This window comes from Ursus americanus, chromosome 19 (assembly GCF_024610735.1).
Source record: "Ursus americanus isolate L20-20 chromosome 19, mUrsAme1.1.p, whole genome shotgun sequence".
Classification (NCBI taxonomy): Eukaryota; Metazoa; Chordata; class Mammalia; order Carnivora; family Ursidae; genus Ursus; species Ursus americanus.
The window spans coordinates 13,680,584-13,699,968 of NC_142145.1; the positions used below are offsets into that span (position 1 = coordinate 13,680,584).

At 34.6% G+C, this 19,385-nt stretch overlaps 1 protein-coding gene across 8 annotated transcripts in view; it reads right to left on the minus strand.

Annotated features, from left to right (window-relative positions):
• RELCH (RAB11 binding and LisH domain, coiled-coil and HEAT repeat containing) overlaps positions 1-19,385 on the minus strand; it is a 115,108-nt gene that overhangs the window by 44,837 nt on the left and 50,886 nt on the right. For all 8 annotated transcript variants that reach the window (XR_015727584.1, XM_087869769.1, XM_087869768.1 and 5 more), the window contains 7 exons: positions 15,564-15,654; positions 12,575-12,646; positions 7,838-7,978; positions 7,216-7,380; positions 5,268-5,415; positions 1,043-1,199; positions 161-284 (listed from right to left, as the gene is read on the minus strand). Coding sequence is in view for 7 of the 8 variants with exons in the window: in XM_087869769.1 (XP_087725895.1) it covers positions 161-284; positions 1,043-1,199; positions 5,268-5,415; positions 7,216-7,380; positions 7,838-7,978; positions 12,575-12,646; positions 15,564-15,654 (898 nt within the window). In the remaining variant the exon portion in view is untranslated. The remainder of the gene's footprint in view (positions 1-160; positions 285-1,042; positions 1,200-5,267; positions 5,416-7,215; positions 7,381-7,837; positions 7,979-12,574; positions 12,647-15,563; positions 15,655-19,385) is intronic.

The window sequence follows — 19,385 nt, forward strand, 5'->3', positions numbered from 1 at the left end:
CTGACTAGAATTTTCTTTTACTATCACAGTTTTCTAAGATATTAAAAGATAATTAGACTAAAGGAAAGGCTCATGCTTTTATTTACTGTTACAGCATTAATTAACACATTACATTTCTGTATCTCTTGCACATAAGAAAACACGGAATACAAGTTTTTACCTTAGTGTTTGTAAAAATTTTGCCAAATGTCCGGCAAAGGCGCCAGAAAAATCTGGAGAATTCATGGACACAGGCAGTTGAAGTAACATTAATTTTGCCAACTATTTCTATAAGTTGTGGCAACCTAAATGTGAAAGGAAAGAAAAATAGGCAGGGGATACATATAAATTACTGTTTCCTTGCCAATTTCTGAAACAATGCAAATCTAACAACCTCTTGTTTTGCTTTTCTTTTCTTTTCTTTTTTTACAGTAGGCTCCATGCCCAGCATGGAGCCCAACGTGGGGCTTGAACTTACAACCCTGAGATCAAGACCTGAGGCTGAGATCAAGAGTCAGACGCTTAAATGACTGAGTCACCCAGGTGATCATTGTTTTGCTTTTCATAGCCAGCAAAACTGCAAATCAAAGGAGTGGTTTGAGATGCTTTGAAAGGTTTTAAGTCTATATTCTATTCTATAAACTTCCATATTTTAACTGCTTGCCATAAAATATATGGAAACTTAATGGTAGTGTTCTAATTATGGAGTTAATGAGACACAAATCACTGGATTTGACGCTTCACATAAGAGCTTGCTAACATGGCATCCATTTTAGCTTCAAAAATGAGAATCCGGATCAAAATTCATCACCACTATTAGACAACAACGAGGTAGCAGACAGGTCGTTCTGACATAATACAGCAGCACCATCCACATAGATAAATAACTACAGATCCAGTGGTATAAATCTCCTCTCCTAAAGAAGTTTACCACTGATAATGCCAACTTAGGTTTTGTTATATTTTTTATATTTTGTCCTTCAGTGCTAAGGCTAAACACAGTGAGCTATCTTCCATTCAACTAATAGAGGTGTAGCAAATGAATATGGAGGCAGTAACTTACAATTGATTGACAACCCATAGTAAAGTCTCCCAGCCTGTTGTACCCTCGTGTTCCAGCTGGTAATCATAAAGTTGTAGTAGCACTGCCAATTGCTCACGACTTCCAATTATAGTAGACACATCTTGAAGAGGCGACATAGGCCGAGGGAATCTAGTCACTATAAACAATAGAAGCAAAATAAATCATGTGAAAAACAGAAATTAGCTGTTCTGTCAAAAGGAAACTAAGATTCTGCCTCCTGATATTTAATTAGCTTATTATATATTTTATTTTATTTTATTTTATTTTATTTTTTTAAGTAGGCTCCATGCCCAGCATGAGAGCCCAGTGCGGGGCTTGAACCCATGACCCTGAGATTAAGACCTGAGCGGAGATCAAGAGTTGGACGCCCAACTAATCGAGCCACCCAGGCGCGCCCCAGCTTATTATAAACTTTTAAATATAAAACTGAAACATTAATCAAATAATTTTAAGAAAAAAAAAACGAAACAAATTCTTGTCACATGTGAACGAATTTAACAAATCTCAAAAATTAAGATTTTATGAGACTAAACAGCTAATAAACAAATACTGTAATGAAATAGTTTGCTAATGAAGAGTAAAATTTCATTTAGGTTAAATTGAAACTGGCCCAAAGATGTTAGCTAACGTATGTATTTGAATTTGATTAAAAAAAATAGAAATACTTGTAATTCTACCAGACTGTTTAAACAATGAAATAGTAAATAAGATAAATATGTTTCCTTCAGGTAGTAAGAAACTAATAGATTAACATGAATACCAGAGAATAATAAATACCAGAGAATAATGATACAAAATACATTAAAGCTTGAGCTGAACAGGTTTCTTAAGTATTTAATCTCAAGTATTAAGTACTTAATTAAAAAAAATTTCCACAGTTTAATAAACATTAACTTAATATAAAATGTTAAAACCAGTGACCAGAAAGATAAGGCAAAATATTGTATAAATACTGTAACCAGGGTCCCAAGTATACACTTTAAAAATTTGGGGGGAAAACTGAAGGACTTTTAAAATTATATAAATAAAACATGAAGATATAACTAGCATATTTTAAATTTGCAAACATATCAATAAAACTTACGATCCTATAGATCATAACCTGAGATCCCAGCTTACTAAGAGAACACTTCTTGATGGCTATTAAATGAATACGCATGCCAATGACTCATTAACTATTAGTCAGAAACTCCTAATTGCCTAACAACTTCTGTATAGAGGCTAACATCCTAAAAAGACACAAACAAATATACAGAATTGTCTCAAAACACATTAATGTTTTAATAATTATTATACTTAATAATTATTAATAAGCTTAAGAAAACATGAAATACACATAATTTAAAAAATGTTCAAAGACAAAATTAAGATGTTATTGCCTTTCTATGCTGCCCAAGGCTTTTAACAATATATTAAGGACAGATAAAGGTCATCCCTTACTAACCAAACTCCCCTATTTGCTATCATAATATACCAACCAACAAATGAGTTTGAGTAACATGGTATTTCTCACTATCCGGGGTTTCTGCTTGAATTCTCACTGAATCTCAACCCATGAGTCAAACAGATTTGGATTGTGAAGGATATTTGTAGTTCATATAAAAATATATCATGTCAAAGCATCTCTGATATAGTTTCAAACAGTGTTATATCATACTTGTCATAATCTGCTATATTATGATAGAATGAATATTATTCCTTCAAAAATACTAACAAATTATTGAAAAATAATGTAACAGTTTAAAGTGAAATAGATATGTCAAAATTAACTACAGGGAAAGTGAGGTCTAAAAGGATTTAAAGGTAAGTCCAACAGAAGCAAAATAATGTCAAGAAATAAGCAATTACTTGGATAACTCAGTTATTATAGATAAGTAATCAGAATGGTTCAAGAGTCTCAAAAACTTTATTCTATTTGATAGCATTTAAAAAAATATGAGCATCTAACTTACAACAATATAGAAAGGTCCTGAGAATGCCATTTTAACAGGCTGGCAAAACACCAGGATTTTATTGTCAACAAAATAACCACAATTATCCAGCAAAATAACAGTTGTTATGACTCTAATGTGTTTCCCCTCTCACTAGAATGTAAGCTCCACGATGGCAGAAAGTTGTGTGTATTTTATTAATGAATGATCCCAAGTGTTTAAAATAGTGCCTGACATAAATAATAGCTAATGCTGTAGAATAAGTTGGTAATAAAAATATCTGTGTGAGTTAAAAAGAAAAGATTGTTTTTGGCATAATGACATAATCACAAGAAAAGGTCACATAAACGCTAGAAGAAATATATTCAGGACGTTAAAGCAGTTGTTTTGACAATTCTCATCTACTCTCCAGCACATGGTTGGCAACAGGTAACATTCAAGAATTATTTGTTAAATACATGAATGAACGGATGATAGCAAATGTTATAGGTGGAACTATGAACCACCCCCCTCCGCCCCTGCTTAAAATTCCTACGTTGAAGTCCTAATCCCTAGACCCTCAGAATGTGACCTTATTTGGAAATAGTGTTGCTGCAGATAGAACTAGATAAATATGAAGTCATACTGGAGTCAGGTGGGCCTTGAGTCCAATATGACTGATCTTATAACAGGGGAAAATTTGGACATAGAGATAGACACACACAGAGGAAGAATGGAATGTGAAAATGAAGGCAGAGATTGGGGTGATGCATCTATAAGCCAAGGCATGACAAAGATTGCCAGCAAACCACAGAAGTGGGGAGGGAGGCGTGGAACAGCTTTTTCCTCAGAGCCATCAGAAGGAACCAACCCTGCTGACGCCCTGATCTGAAGCCTCTACCTTTCAGAACTGCAAGACAATAAATTTCAGTTTGTGGTATTTTGTTAAGGCAGCCCTAGCAAACCGATATGGCAAGACAGAAAGAGAAAAAGAGGGAATTAGAAAGATAGGAAAGCCCCTAGGCAGATGAGGAACCTTAATACACGGAAGGGTAGAACCTGAAGCAGACGGCTGTGAATGCTTTAGGAAGACTTTTCTTAAAAGTCTGAATTTTCGGGGCGCCTGGGTGGCACAGCGGTTAAGCGTCTGCCTTCGGCTCAGGGCGTGATCCCGGCGTTGTGGGATCGAGCCCCACATCAGGTTCCTCCGCTATGACCCTGCTTCTTCCTCTCCCACTCCCCCTGCTTGTGTTCCCTCTCTCGCTGGCTGTCTCTATCTCTGTCAAATAAATAAATAAAATCTTAAAAAAAAAAAAAAAGTCTGAATTTTCCTTCTCCTCAATAATATTTTAAAATGTCAAATTAACTCTACTCCATCCATTCTCAATTTGTCCAGTAAAACAGACATTCAAACAATATATACCATTTTTATTCTGTGCTTTGTGTTTTCTTGGACACGGCTTCATATCCCAAAGATTAAAGGTAGCCCACCGTTTACTCTATATGAAAACTGCAATTCTAAAAACATTAAGTGTCTGTTGATGTTCTCAATGTTATCATTCTTTTGTCTATCAGAAGCCAGTAAGAGACATGGACAATTTCACAAATCTGAAGAAGTTGCAAAGGGATCTTATACACAGTAATAGCTGGTTTACAGCCATGTATCCTGGGGGCTGGGTGCAGTGGGGTTGCTAAGTGCCATGGATCAAAAGTCACTTACTAGTTTGGGGGACACTGAGAGAAGAGAATATTGGCTTTTGCTATCAATGTCACTATTTCTGAAACTAAGACACATTCCTTCTTTGGAGAAAAAAAAAATCTGCTACAAATGCTTATATTCCTGTCAGGGACAAGTAGAAAAGAGTAATTACATTTACCTTCCCCTATTGAAAGTAAGATGAAACAGATGGGGGAGAAAAAAATATAAAGATGGAAATGACAAGCTTCATAAACTGGTACTAGTAGCTACTCAGTGATCTTTTCATTGATTCAGCTCTATTAATGAAAGAAAACTTACTTCAGCCACTGGAAAAAAAAGGTTATAAAAAGACTACAAATTAAGAATGGAAAGAAAGTGCAAATATTATAAAATAATACCATGAGGCTTATTCATAAAAGATGAAGCCACGTTTAACTCAGCTATCATACAATCTATGATCACAAGATTCCACACGTATATTTTAGTAATTATGCTGTCATATAAACTAATTTTTAGAAGTTTAAACAAAAACAATTCTTTGGGAAGCTAAGCTGCTAATATTCTACATCTTCCTTCCATATTTCAAGTTCAGTACCTTCTATCTGTGGCACTTCACCATGAAGCTTGGCTTTGCTGGAGAAAGGTGCATTCTGCAGCACTAATGCAAAGAGAGATGGGATCAAGGACTGCAAAGCAGAAAGATACATGTGGAGCTTATGTTCATCCAGCCCGTGCTCTCCTTCCTGAAACATAAGGAGGTGGAAGCTAGTTTTAGTTTTCTGAAATTAGGTATTTATAATGCTCTTCCTTTCTGTGGCAATGAATAAAACATTTAAGGATCTGTATGGTAGACTCGTAGCACAGCACCTAATGGAGATGTCCATGAATCTTTTCTTAATTTCTCTTAAAATGTGAAGAAGCACTAAGGCACTATATAAGTAATACAATTTTTATATGGAAAACTACAGTGAACATCAGTCATTTCCATTTGTATGAAACTTTTTTTGCAGGCTTTTTTTTCTTTTAAGAGGATCTTATCCTTTGAAATTTTATAAGTCAGGATAAAGAAATTAAAGTGAGCCACAGGAATCATTTTAAATGTTCAACTGTTAGACCAGCAGCAGCACTTGCTATTTTCCTTCTCCTACTTCTGATCTCCCTTTACAGATTTGGTGGCATCTGTATTTGCCAGCACTGAAGGCACTTTAAAATAATTCAACGCACAGATGAAATGTAGGAGAAAAAATTTCAAGAGGAAACAAAAGAAAGAAATAACAGAAAGAAAAAAAGAGTAAAAGGATCGGTATGGTACACAGAAACCAAATGTTAAAGTAGAAAATAGAATTATTGGAGACAAAAAAGTGTTTACTGCTATTCAAATCCACTTGAGATGTCATTACTATATTATAAAATAACTGTGTCAGAGATACCAGATACATGAGTTACATACTATCAGCTTCTAAATTAGTTAATCTCTTCATGGAAGAATTACTACCTATGCAGAATACTGCAGATATGTTTAACAGCAAAATGGAATTAACCATGTTTTGAAATGGAACAAGAAAAATAAAGGTATGGATAATTTTCAGGTAGAAGGAATGCAAACATTAAAAAAAATACTTTAAAAAATTTCTAGGTTTCATAAAAAGGAGTACTTTGATCTAGCTGTCTGTTTATAATTTTTTTAATACCCATTTTTAAATTTATAGAAAAAACAGCCCAATTTTTAAAATTAAATAAATACATGTGGATACATATAAGACTGTCTACAGAGTAGTTACTATGCAAGAGTCTTGTAGATTCTTTAAAATTTGGGGATAGAACGGGTAAGAGTTTGGTATCGGTGATCCATACCCGTCATTTGACAGCTGTAAAACCCTGGGCAGGTTCCCTAAATGCTCAGTTTCCACCCCAAAACCAAAATACAATTTAAAGAGTTATAAGAATGAAATAATATGTTTTATTTATAAGGTATCTACCCTAATGCACATAATAGGCATTAAATGTTAGTTTTCCTTCTAGACCCTAAAAGGGACCTTTAGTACAAAAATTAAATCAGTAAGTTACTATCTTTTTTTCAACTTTTCTTCATTTCTTTTACCTGGGGGGAAAAATTCATTTTAAGAAGTGAGGAAATGAACTACTGCAGTGAAGTAAACACAGTTAAAGCATTCTGACATTGTGTAAGTAAGAAAGCTTTAGAGACTAATATTTAGTTATCTCTGCATTCCAGGAACTGGAGCTGATATGTTACCAAAAATCTTTAAATCTTCAGAAGAGACAAGGTAGAGCTAGCTTTCTGAATAGTGTACAAGTGAGCTCCACAAAGGTGCTACTTCATGCCCTTTCTCATCTGGCTTTACCAAAGCAGAACTTCCTCAAATCTCTCTTGGCTCCAGTCTAATAAAAATCTTTAACTGGGAAATTATTAGAATGTTCAGCTAAGTGGTACTTTCTGTCTTTGCTCCCCAACGTTCTTCCAAGATGACTTAGAACACACCTTTTACATTTCTATAAACTGTATACATAAAGAAAGTATTTACCCTGAGAAGTTTTTCTATCTTGCTCAGCAATGTAGGTATAAGATGAGACTGTAAATTTCCAAGTTCTGTAGTCCAGGCAGCATAGGCCGGTAAAAATACTTGATGTGTTGCACTAACTACTCTTTCTGAGGGATCACCCAAGGCTGACAGCAACAATTCAAAACCCTGCCAAAAACAAACAGGTAAAATTTAGATTTTTAAAAGAATAAACTTCAAAACAAAACAAAACAAAACCCTCAATGAAAAGCAGTAAGTATACACTGCAGTACACTTAGAAAACATTTTAAGCAAGAAAGCAAGCCATCCATAATCCTATCCTTCCCATTTTCTTTAAAGAAAATGTCATGTATCCATCGATGTGGAAACCAAAGAGAAAAGGTGGTTAACAGGGCATGCTTTTTGCCAATTTCCTGCCATAAAACTATGGCAGAGATTGTAAATGAATCCTGCACTCTTTCTTCTGAATTGAAGAAGTAAAACCAGGCAGCCAACTGCAACTGGTTAAAGCTGACATACGTGCCATCCCTACTACAGATTACTGGGTAGCTGAATCAGAGATCTGGAATATCAACTTATTTGGAATTTATAATGGAGTAAATGGGGTTCATTCTGAAACACATACCTGTTGATATTTGTCTGGATCATCAATGTATCCCATAATGATACCGAGGCTTTTGATCACAGCTTCTCTTACTAAATCTGCCTTATCTTCCATTAACATTTGTTGCAACATTGAGAGAACCAAGGAGCTACGTATTTCTTTCTGAAAATAAACAAAAACATGTTTTTACTATTTTACACTAGCAGCAGAAAAAGCATAGAAAATAATACGACAGACAACTTCATATTCAAAATCCAGATTAAATATATTCACATTTTGCTGTTTAAGTCTTCATTTTTCGAAGACATAAGACATTACAGACATAGCTTGTCTGACTCTCTCCACCCTCTCCCCCTTCCTCCACCCTCCCTCTCTAAAGATAACATCTATCTTGAATTTGGTATTAATCATCTTCCAGCATGTTTTTCTGTCTACTAAATATGTGCAAATCCTTCAAATCCTACAGCACATAGTAGCAAGCACTTTTGGCAAATCAACAAAGTCAACACTGCTTATAAATGGACAATGACTCTTCTACCAATACCTGTTTTTAACTCAGAGAAGAGCTTTCAGAGTTTTAATAACAGGAGAGATTACAAACATTGCTCCATTAATCAAAAACATTTGTCTGGGGGAGGAGTGTGGAAACATTCTAAATCCTGGTGTTCCTATTTTTTGATGAACTGATAAAAAAACAGGATGATAAAATATAAGAGCAAACTTTAAAAATACTTAAAAGGGAACTGCACTGCTATTCTCAGATGCTACTCTTTAATATTATGTCAACCACTGTTGTCTCTTAATTTCACACAATTTTTTTGTTGTTAAAGAATGTTTTAGCCTAATTAATAGCTGAAGGTAAAATAAAGAGCTATCACTATGCAAATTCTTGCCCTTATTTCCCTTCTCTGGACCATTATAATAATTTGATCAGTTTATAAAATTCTTCAAAACTAAACTTGTTTAGGTCCTTTTCACATCCAATGGTTGGAATACCATAAAGATAGAGGACGTGACCATTTTCATAAATTTACAATGTGATTTTAGTATGCAGAGCAAGGTCTAACAGTCGTCTTTAAATGACATAGTTTTTGCTTTTCCTAGAAACAAAAATATATGTAATTTTACCAAATTTTGGTCATATTAGGTTGGTGAATATATCTTTTAGGACAGCCTTGTTTACTTATCCTTTAGGAAAAAACTGCCCCAAAAACTGCCTTGAAGATCTTAAAAGGGCTTCTGGATTGGTATCAGCCTCGGCAGCAGGATGGAGATAAACTTCATCTGGGTATTTGCTTCACATTGGTCTGGGCTGAGGTCAACAGCAGCAGTTTCAGTATGCCACAGGGAACCCACAGAACAAGTCAGGAGGCATTACTCCATTTAAGCCATGATCACGCTGAGATTTTACTGTTAGCAACTGTGGTGGGATATAAGGCAAGTGAAGATCCGTGGAGAAAACATTAAGTCTATTATTAATACTGCTTAACATTCTAATATCGGGGCACTGTAGAATAGCTTATTTATCCCCTTTGTGCACGTGATATTCATCTCTGCTTGGAACAGTAAATACAGGGATACTCAAAACTGATTCACATTTATCTATCTATATGATTTATCCCAACAATAAGATACCACTTTTCTCCTATAAGATAGGAAAATATTAAAAAGGATTTTATTCCTGGCGAAGGTATGGGAAAACAGGAACTCCTATGTATTGATGACAGGAGTATAAATCCATGCTATCTTGGTTGGGGCCAATTTAACACTGTCAAAATAAAAAAATGCAAATGCTGAAAGAAGCAAAATGTGGAGGCTTTATAGCATGAGAAATTTAAAAATACACAGATACTCACACAAGTACCTACCAATAGTGCTTACTGTCAGGGATACAGAATATTATATACAGTATGATTAATTTTGGGTAAGAAAAATTCAAATATAAAAATGCAAACTGGTATATGCATAAGTTTTTATTTTCTCCAAGAACTGATTAAAAACTATTAACAGTAGATGGATATCTTTGGAGGGAATGACTAGATAGGCCAGAGAAGCAAAGTCTTTGATTTTCATTTTGTTCTTTTCTTTTTTTTCTTTTTAAAGATTTTATTTATTTATTTATTTATTTATTTATTTATTTGACGCAGAGACAGCCAGTGAGAGAGAGACAAACAGGCGGATTGGGAAAGGAAGAAGCAGGCTCCCAGCACAGGAGCCTGATGTGGCGTTTGATCCCAGAATGCCGGGATCACGCCCTGAGCCGAAGGCAGACGCTTAATGACTGAGCCACCCAGGTGCCCCCATTTTGTTCTTTTCTATGCTGTATGAAAATTTATTTTTAACAAACTTAAAAAGAAATATTATTACTGGAAGTGAAACTATGGACAGTCTTTTTTTCTTTATATTTTTCTGAAATAAAAAAATAATAAATTTTACTTTTAAAAAAGACAGAACTAAGTCATCTTGGTTTCTCATGCTTCACCAAAGAATATGAGGTTAACAGGTAAATGTAACATAAATAGCTCATGCATTATACAATTCCATTTTTTATATACTTTTTAATAACAATCTTACAAAAATGACCACTTAAGGCAAGGGCCAGCAAACTTTCTGTGAAAGGCCAGAGGGTATATACTTTTGGCTTTGGGGGTTATGAGGTCTCTGTTGCTACTACTCAATTCTGCTGTTACAGTGTAAAAGCAGACACAGACAATACATAAACAAATGGGTATGGTTGTGTTCCAATAAAATTTCATTTACAAAAACAGGCTATGGACTAGATTTGGTCTCTCAGCTGTAGTTTGTCAAGTCCTCCTTTAAACTAAGGTTGCTTAAATTAAAATAACTGTGATGTCACCTCATTCCTCTACCCCATCTAAGTCTGGACCTATGGGAAGATACCTAAAAGAACGTAACAGTCCAGGGGTCCTCATCTTTTTGGTCGAAGGATTCCTTTAGTTATTTAAAAATGAATGAGCATTGCAAACAACTTTTATTTAGGTGGGTAATATCTACTGACATTTATCATATTAGAAACTAAACTGAGAAATTTAAAACCAACAATAAAATCATTCAAGGTTAGTAACATGTATAACATTTTAATGAAAATAACTTTATTAAACAAAAAAAATTAGTGAGAAGAACGGTGCTTTAAATTTTGTTGCAAATCACTTTAATGTCTGACTTAAAAGCAGACAGGTAGATTTTCTTACCTGCTCTGCATTCGATTGTTACCATATACTATTTCAGTTGAAGTTTTTAACAAAATCTGGCCCCACAGAGACATGTAATTGAAAAAGGGAGTATTTTAATAGTCTTTTCTGATAAGAATAGATATTTTAATTCTACACTAAAACTGGACAAGTGGTAGTTTCTTAAAGGTTAGATGCAATGTAGAATCTGAAACTATGATACGGCTCCTTGCTAATAAACTCTAAACTCTGGCATATTAAATTCCACTGCTTGGGGAGCCTGGGTGGCTCAGTGGGTTGAGTGTCTGCCTTTGGCTTGGGTCATGATCCAAGAGATCAAGCCCCACATTGGGCTCCCTGCTCAGCAGGGAGTCTGCTTCTCCCTCTGCCTACCGCTCCCCCTGATTGTCCCCCCCGCCTCATCAAATAAATAAATGAAATCTTCAAAAAAAAAAAAAAAATTCCACTGGTCTATCCTGGACTTTGCCTCTATTTTTACCCATGTGTGATTTTGAGCAGTCAGCATTGGTCATTTGGGAAACACTGTACCAGACTTACTCAGATGCTCTACAATATTGACAGGTTTTATTATGATCTCAAAAAAATCACATTTGTTAATATCACCACTGATTTCAGAAATGTGTCTACATATTTAGAAACTGTGAAAACAACAGTGGCAGATAATAAATTTTCCAAAATTCTTGTTCTCACTTAAAAGTCCCAATTTTATCATTGGCAATAAATGCCATCTACTTGTTTTTCCTTGAAGTGACAGGCTCATTTCACTCACTTTCATAAAAATTTTTGCTGAATACCCATTTCTGAATAACCAGAGCTTGTGTGTTGGTGGTTGGTCAAGTAAAATCAGTATCTCATGAAAAAAGGCAGCTAGTTCAATTCACAACTCAAGCTATTTGAAATGCTTTTCCTGAAATAGCCATTATACCTCAGGATACCTCAGTAAAAGGGACTGATATTAGTATTTTCCATTTTGTCACACAAAATATTAAAAAGACACATACTCAAGGGTCAAAATTTAGTAGAATTAATAACTTCATTGATTCATCAAGCTTATTTTTAAGTGAAACTGGCTTCTTCTAAGTGCATGGCAGTGAAGAATACATCATTATCAGTATATTTGGGGGTCGCTGCCTTGATCAGGGCTAATGCACTGGCATTGTTGCCCATTATAGCTTTTGCACCAATAATGTAAATGTAAACACAGAGAAAAAGAAGAAAAATGTTTTAATATTATGAAAATATTATGGACCTCATGGACCTCTTTGAAAGTATCTCAAAGACTCTCCCAGGGTCCTCGAACCACAAACTTTGAGAACTGGTGATAATTTAATATATTTAAGGCTCATGCAAAATGGTTAATATACCCATCTGTCTGCAATGCCATATTATATCAATGTGAGCCTTATCTTTTTAGCCCATATTCTTCCTTAATTAGGATAGCATGCCCTGGGAGAATTTGAATTAAAATGTATAAGTTACTTGAAAAAAGGTTTCTCTATTATTATAAAGGAAAAAAAAGTTTTTAAGAAAAAATGACAATTCTTACAGGAAGGTAAGGTGCCAACGCTCCACAGGATTCTGCCACAAGTAGTCGTCTTTCTGGGTATTTGTGGTTAATCTAGAGTAAAAAATAAACAAATCAAGCATAAACAACATAACCTCCTTTCCTCCAACAGAGAATTACTTCTCATAATAAATCCTGTTAAGAATGCAATAAAGCATCTTTTTTTTTTTTCCCACTTCTGGGAATCCCTGCGTGCCTATAACTGGATCAGGAATAAGGGAATCAGAGAGAGCCTAAAAAATGAGGTCACAGGGGTTATCTGTTAAAGAAAAAAGCAAAGATGAAAATGTGGAAAGGTGTCTAGAGATGGTGGGCTTACCTACAACTAGGCTTTCCTTAGGATGTCAGAAGCACCTTTCTCCAGCCCTACCAACATTAGTTTATTTTTAAATTGGAAAAACTCAGCTTCTGGATATTATAGATAATGGCTTATAGTATGTGCCAGGAATGATTTATCAGTTCTCTTTTTAAACTAAGGGATTAGGAAGTTAATCAATGATTTAACCAGAACCCTTGACTAGTGATATGATTCTGTTTTTAAAGTAAGCAGACTTCAACCATTCCTGTTTATATATGCAAGATGATGGGGTTTTGCTGTTGTGATGACTACACTGAACCATAACAAAAAATAACACACAAAAAAAGACACATACTGGGTTTTGTTCCTATATGTCTTCTTCATAGAATATAAATCTTTCCTTGGCTGGAAAAGAAGTATATCTGTTCTCACAATCCCATATGAAAAGGTGACATAATTCATTAATGTATTGGGTGCCTAAAATTAAGAAAGGAAATTACATAGCAATCTACTGGGCAACAAACTGGAGGTAGTCGGCTAGATAGACCCCTGATATCCACGTTCATTCAGGTATAGAAGAGGTGGTGGTAAAGATGTTTATAACTAACATCTGTAAACTAAATTTTCCAGAAATAGTAACCTCAAAGCAGAATGGTTTGAATGTCAAAGTATGTTATACGTAAACTTTCATTTTGCTTTTCTTTAGTCTAGCTCAATGAGCCTTAAAATTAAATGCACATACAAAAATCAGTTGTATTTCTCTATATTGCAACAAATGCGAAATAAAGTTAAGCAAATTCTATTTACAACAGTATCAAAAAGAATAAAATATTTAGGAATAAATTAAACCAAAAAAAGTGCAAAAATTATATTCTGAAAACAACAAAACATTGTTGAAAGAAAATTTAAAAAAACTAAATAGATGGAAAGACAGCCTAAATTCATGGGTTAGATGGCTCACTATTGTTGGGATGGTGAGATATTCTCCACACTGATCTACAGATACAATGCAATCCTTACGAAAATTCCAGATGACTTATTTGCAGAAATTGGTAAGTTCATCCTAAAATTCACATGGAAATTCAAGGGACCCAGAATAGCCAAAACAAACTTGAAGTAAGAGAACAAAGTTCAAAGGGTTGGAGTCTCTTTTGGGGGTGATAAAACTGTTCTAAAATTGATTGTGGTGGGGGCACCTGGGTGGTGCAGTTGGTTAAGCAGCTGCCTTCAGCTCAGGTCATGATCCCTGGGTCCTGGGATCCAGCCCCTCGTCAGGCTCCCTGTTCAGCGGGAGCCTGCTTCTCTCTCTGTCCCTCTACTGTTTATGCTCTTTCTGTCGCTCTCTCTCTCTCTCTCTCTCAAATAAATAAAATCTTAAAAAAAAAAAACAAAAACTGATTGTGGTGATGGTTGTACAGCTCTGTGGATATACTAAAAAACACTAAATTGTACACTTTAAATGGGTGTATAGTATCTAAGTATCTCAATAAAGCTTAACAAGAAAAAAAGGGAATGGAAAAAACTGTTAGAAATTATATGTACCTATGAATAACTGTACAAAATTGTAAATTTAAAATTGTATATGCTGTTTCCAAGTTTGAGTTTCAATGATTAGAGCCTCACCCTAAATTGGTTTGACTATAATCCAGATGACATAAGGGACTATCAGAGACAAGAGAACCACATATAATGTTCAGTTTAAATATTTAATCTAGATATAACTCCACTAAATTTTAAAGAGAAAAATAAATACTCAAAGAAATTAGGAATAGAATTCTAAAGGACCACATGCTTTAGTGATATTCCAGAGACCACTATTGTTTAAGAATAAGTGACTACGCTATTATAAATAAGGCCATGAAATCTGTCTTTATAAGTAAGAAATCCATCTTTTTTTTAAAAGATGGATAGGCAAGCCACTTAATGACCTAAACATCAAATCTAGAAAGTCAATGACTGTGAGTTCTCCACAGGACTGGAATATTAAAATTCAATATAAAACCAAAAGGATTGTGAGAAAATGGGTGAGTTGGATTGTAATTACAAAAACCTCCTACATCAACGGTTTACACTTTATATTCTGTACATATTTCCAATATATACAAATATATAATACATATATTATTTCTATTATACCCGGCCCCACCCCCCAAACAAACATGGCCTCACTCTCCCTTGAACCCACCTCAGGGCTTTTATATTTACAGTAACTCACTTCATTCAGATCCTTGCCTAAACATCTCTTTCTCAGATTCCTGCTCTGACCACCCTTTTTAAAATAGCATTTGCCATCACTCTCTAATCTTATCCTGCTTTATTTTTCTTCATAATTTATAATAATACAAGACATGTCATTTATTTGTTTATTCTTATCTCCCCACTAAAAGGTCTTTGTCTTTTGTTCACCACTGTATGTATTTTGTTCATTACTGTATGTAATGACTGCAGCAGTACCTGGCACTGAAACTAGTGTTTCTTAACTATTTGTTGGAAGAGTGAAGAAAGCAAAGCGACCCAGAGCATTAAGTGCTGATAAATCACTGTGCTGGACTATAGAAACAGGAGCATAATTTAGATGCCACATATCTCCTATTGGCATTGAAAACAGAAAATACGAACACTTTTAATAAATTAGAATATAATAGTTAGGGGAAACCCAATATAGTTATGTACCTGTTCCCAACATTGTGGTAAAAGTTCAGCCTCTACACGTGTTGGTCCAACATGACGTGCAAATGCCACACAACCTGTCAGTATCATCTGCCTGAAAAATAATATAAACTATTAAACACTTGTACTTGCATTAGAAAGCACAACTTTCTAAGGGTTAAAAAGAGCCAGCTCTGTAATTCATACAACATACGTTTTTGTACAATCAAATTAGACTTTTCCAACAATGGATTAGGCTGCCATCAAAAGAATGAGTCAGTTCTTTAAGACTCCTTCCTCCAGCTGTGGCAACACCATTTGTGAGATATTGTGAAGGGATTCTCTACTGGTGTGAAGCTTAATCTCATAACCTCCTAAATTAACTTCCCATACATGCATTCTGAGATAATACGTCTAATTCTTTAGCTTCTACTGAATTTTGTGAAGGGATTCTCTACTGGTGTGAAGCTTAATCTCATAACCTCCTAAATTAACTTCCCATACATGCATTCTGAGATAATACGTCTAATTCTTTAGCTTCTACTGAATTTCAGTTTCTAGACACTAAAACAGCCAGTGATTATTCCCCCCAGTGTTTCTATAATTTAAAACTATGGTATCACATTAGTAAAATGATATTTCTTAAATCAGAATTTTATACACAAGATAAATGTGGTAGGCAGCTTCTGACATGGCTCCCAATGTTGTCCATCTCCTGACATTCATGCTGTTGTGTAATTCTGTATCCTTAAGTGTAGACTGGACCTAATGATTTGCTTCCAATGAACAGAATAATGGCTAAAATGATGGGATGTCACTTCTGAGATTGGGTTACAGAGGTCTGTGATGTCTATCTTTGGGACCTTCTCTACTGCCTTCTCAGCTGGCATGCTTTGATGAAGTATGTGGCCATGCTGGTGAGGCTCATGTGGCAAGGAACTTAAGGAAACTCTAGCCAAAAGCCAGTAAGAAACTGAGACCCTTATTTCACAAACCCAGGAAAAACTGAATCCTGCCAACGATCAACTATTTGAGTAAGCTCAGAAGCAAATCCTTTCAAATTGAGCCTTGACAGGACCACAGCCTCAGCCAACACCTTGATTAGAGCCTTATAAGAGACCCTGAAGCAGAGGACCCAGACTGAGTGACTCACATAAACTGTAATATAAAAATAAGTGTTATTTTAAACCGCACTTTCTTTTGGGGTAATTTGTTACAGAACAGTATATAAATAATATAATAACTTCACTTGAATTAATAGATTTGAAACTTAAGAAAGAGTATAAAATTTTAAATATGATTTTTCACTCTTTAGAACGAAGTTCCATTTTAAATGATTTTAAAATGCAGAATTCTAAATTTTTCCTCTTTTATCTAGTTCAAAACAGATGATGGGAAAAAAAGTATGTTTTCAATACATGTTTTAAAGTAGACAGCTTCTAGGAAAAACAAATTAGAATGTTTAATTCATAGTAATGTTTAATTCATAGTAATTATAAAAACAGCACTTTAAGCCCAGGCATTACTCATTGCTACCCTCAAAATAAGTCAATTTAACTTAAACTGCAAAATGACCTTAAATTTCTATTTAGTTTAGCCAATTAAGCTTCATTGTATACTGCAGCTTATTCTCACTTAACAACTTTGTATTTTTATCTATCTGATTCCCCTTTATATGTATAGTATTATCTTCTACGCCTATTTTTCAACTTTCCCTTTGCTTTTGTATTTCCTTCTACTATAGAAAGGCAACTTAAGTGAGTAAAAGAAAATGGGAAAAGAAATTCCAAGATTTCCAGACAGCATTTTAGCTGCCTGTTCCCCAATGAAAATTTCCTAATAGCTGAACACTGTTTTTTCCTCACTAGTATCTTAAAATAACGAGAAGGCATACACATTGGTTCCACAAATGTTGGACTTGTGTAATAAATGAACTTAGGTAAAATGTAGGCATTTCACACTTGGGAGAAGTATACACTTATACGAAAACTTCATGTGAAATAACTTTAAATCATGAGCCACCATCTACATACTAAAGATGTACAAACTTGTTGAAAAAATGTTAGGCTCCTCAAGGCAAACTTCTTAGCCAGCAGACTTAATCTTAAAAAGTATGACAGTTTTGAAATACAGGTTGAGAACGAAAAGAGATTATTAACAGCACTGGAAACAGTCTCCTGTTATGGTAAAAATTAATGTTCCCTTGGGCGCCTGGGTGGCTTAGTCGGTTAAGGGTCCAACTATTGATTTCAGCCCACGTCATGATCTCACAGTGGTGAGATTGAGCCCCGTGTTGGGCTCCATGCTCAGCAGGGAGTCTGCCTGAGATTCTTTCTCTTTCCCTCTCCCTCCACCCTTCCCCCCACTCACACACTCTCTCTTTCTCTCTAAAGTAAATAAATAAATTTTTTAAAAAAATTATTCCTACTTGTAGAAAATCACAGGACAGGGATTGTTTGACTAGTATTTGATGCAGGTAGAAATAAGGTGTCAATTATGGTTGTTAGCAAAGAACTGGCAAAAAGCACCAACACTAAGCATAAAATTAAGTTTTTCTTAGGATACAAAGAAGACTGAGATTTATTAAGTAAGGAAAAGTAACAACTAATTATATGACAAATATATTATGCTAACTTAAACAATTTGCTTTGTTAATTTGTTATTCACATTATACATAGTGAGTCAACTTATTAGTATATTTTAATAAGTACTTGTATATCTGAAAGGTGAAAAATTTAAATGTGAACATGAGTGTTGAATTCCTGACATATCTCAACCTGAAGTAAGGCTAATAGGTACTTTTGGCCACCAGGTGGCAGCTATTAGCTTTACATGTGGAGTCTATGAAAACAGGCTAGAGATCTAGAGGTTTTTGCTTTGTAAATTTACAAATAACAATGTAATCAATGGTATTTAATTATAATTAAGTTGTGAATGTAAGGAATGGTATTTTTATCTTATTTTATTTAAATTCAATTAATTAACATATAGTGTATCATTAATTTCAGATGTACTTCAGTTATTCATTAGTTGCATATTAAACCCAGTGCTCATTATATTACATGCCCTTAATGCCCATCACCCAGTTACCCCATCCCTCCTGACCCTCCCCCCTCCAGTAGCCCTCATTTTGTTTCCTAGAGTTAGTAGTTTGGAAATAGTATTTTCAATGCAAAAATAAAATATTAATTCTCCTACACAGCACCATCAAATTGTTCTAGAAAATTTTCAGTTTGCAATGAATAGTGATTTAATTTGCCTTCTTTCTATTTCACTAGTATGTGAGGACTGCTGGTGTAGATTCATCTTGACTGGATCCTGAAAGGACATGTTTCTCTGCTTGCCCAGGTATATTTTGGTAAGAAGGGGAAAGAGATATATACTCATAAGGTTTTAAAGTCTATATGACTGTTTTTATTCCCAGAGTTGAGAAATGCTTTGTATTTAAAAGTTTGAGCTTTACTTATTCTATGGTTCACTCTTACGATTTTCCAGTATTTTCAGATGAGGTAAAAATTTTGAAATCGTGAAACAAGTATTGAATATATAAACTTACCTAATCATAAAGTGCAATACTACTGTTTTGTAAAAGCATAAGCAAAGTTTTTTTCAGTAAAATAGAAAATTATAACATAGAAAAACATTTCAACTGCCCAATTTTATCCATCCAGCGCTTAGTTTACCTACTGACCCACAAGGATATTTTGTTCATGTTCACACCTGCACAGCTTCGCTTAAAAGTTTCATCTTTATTTAAAGGTTTTACTTTCTGAGGTAGACATCACTGTTACTTGACCAAAACCTATTCCCCATTCTTCTGGAAAGTCATCCTGATGAGTGTCCCTT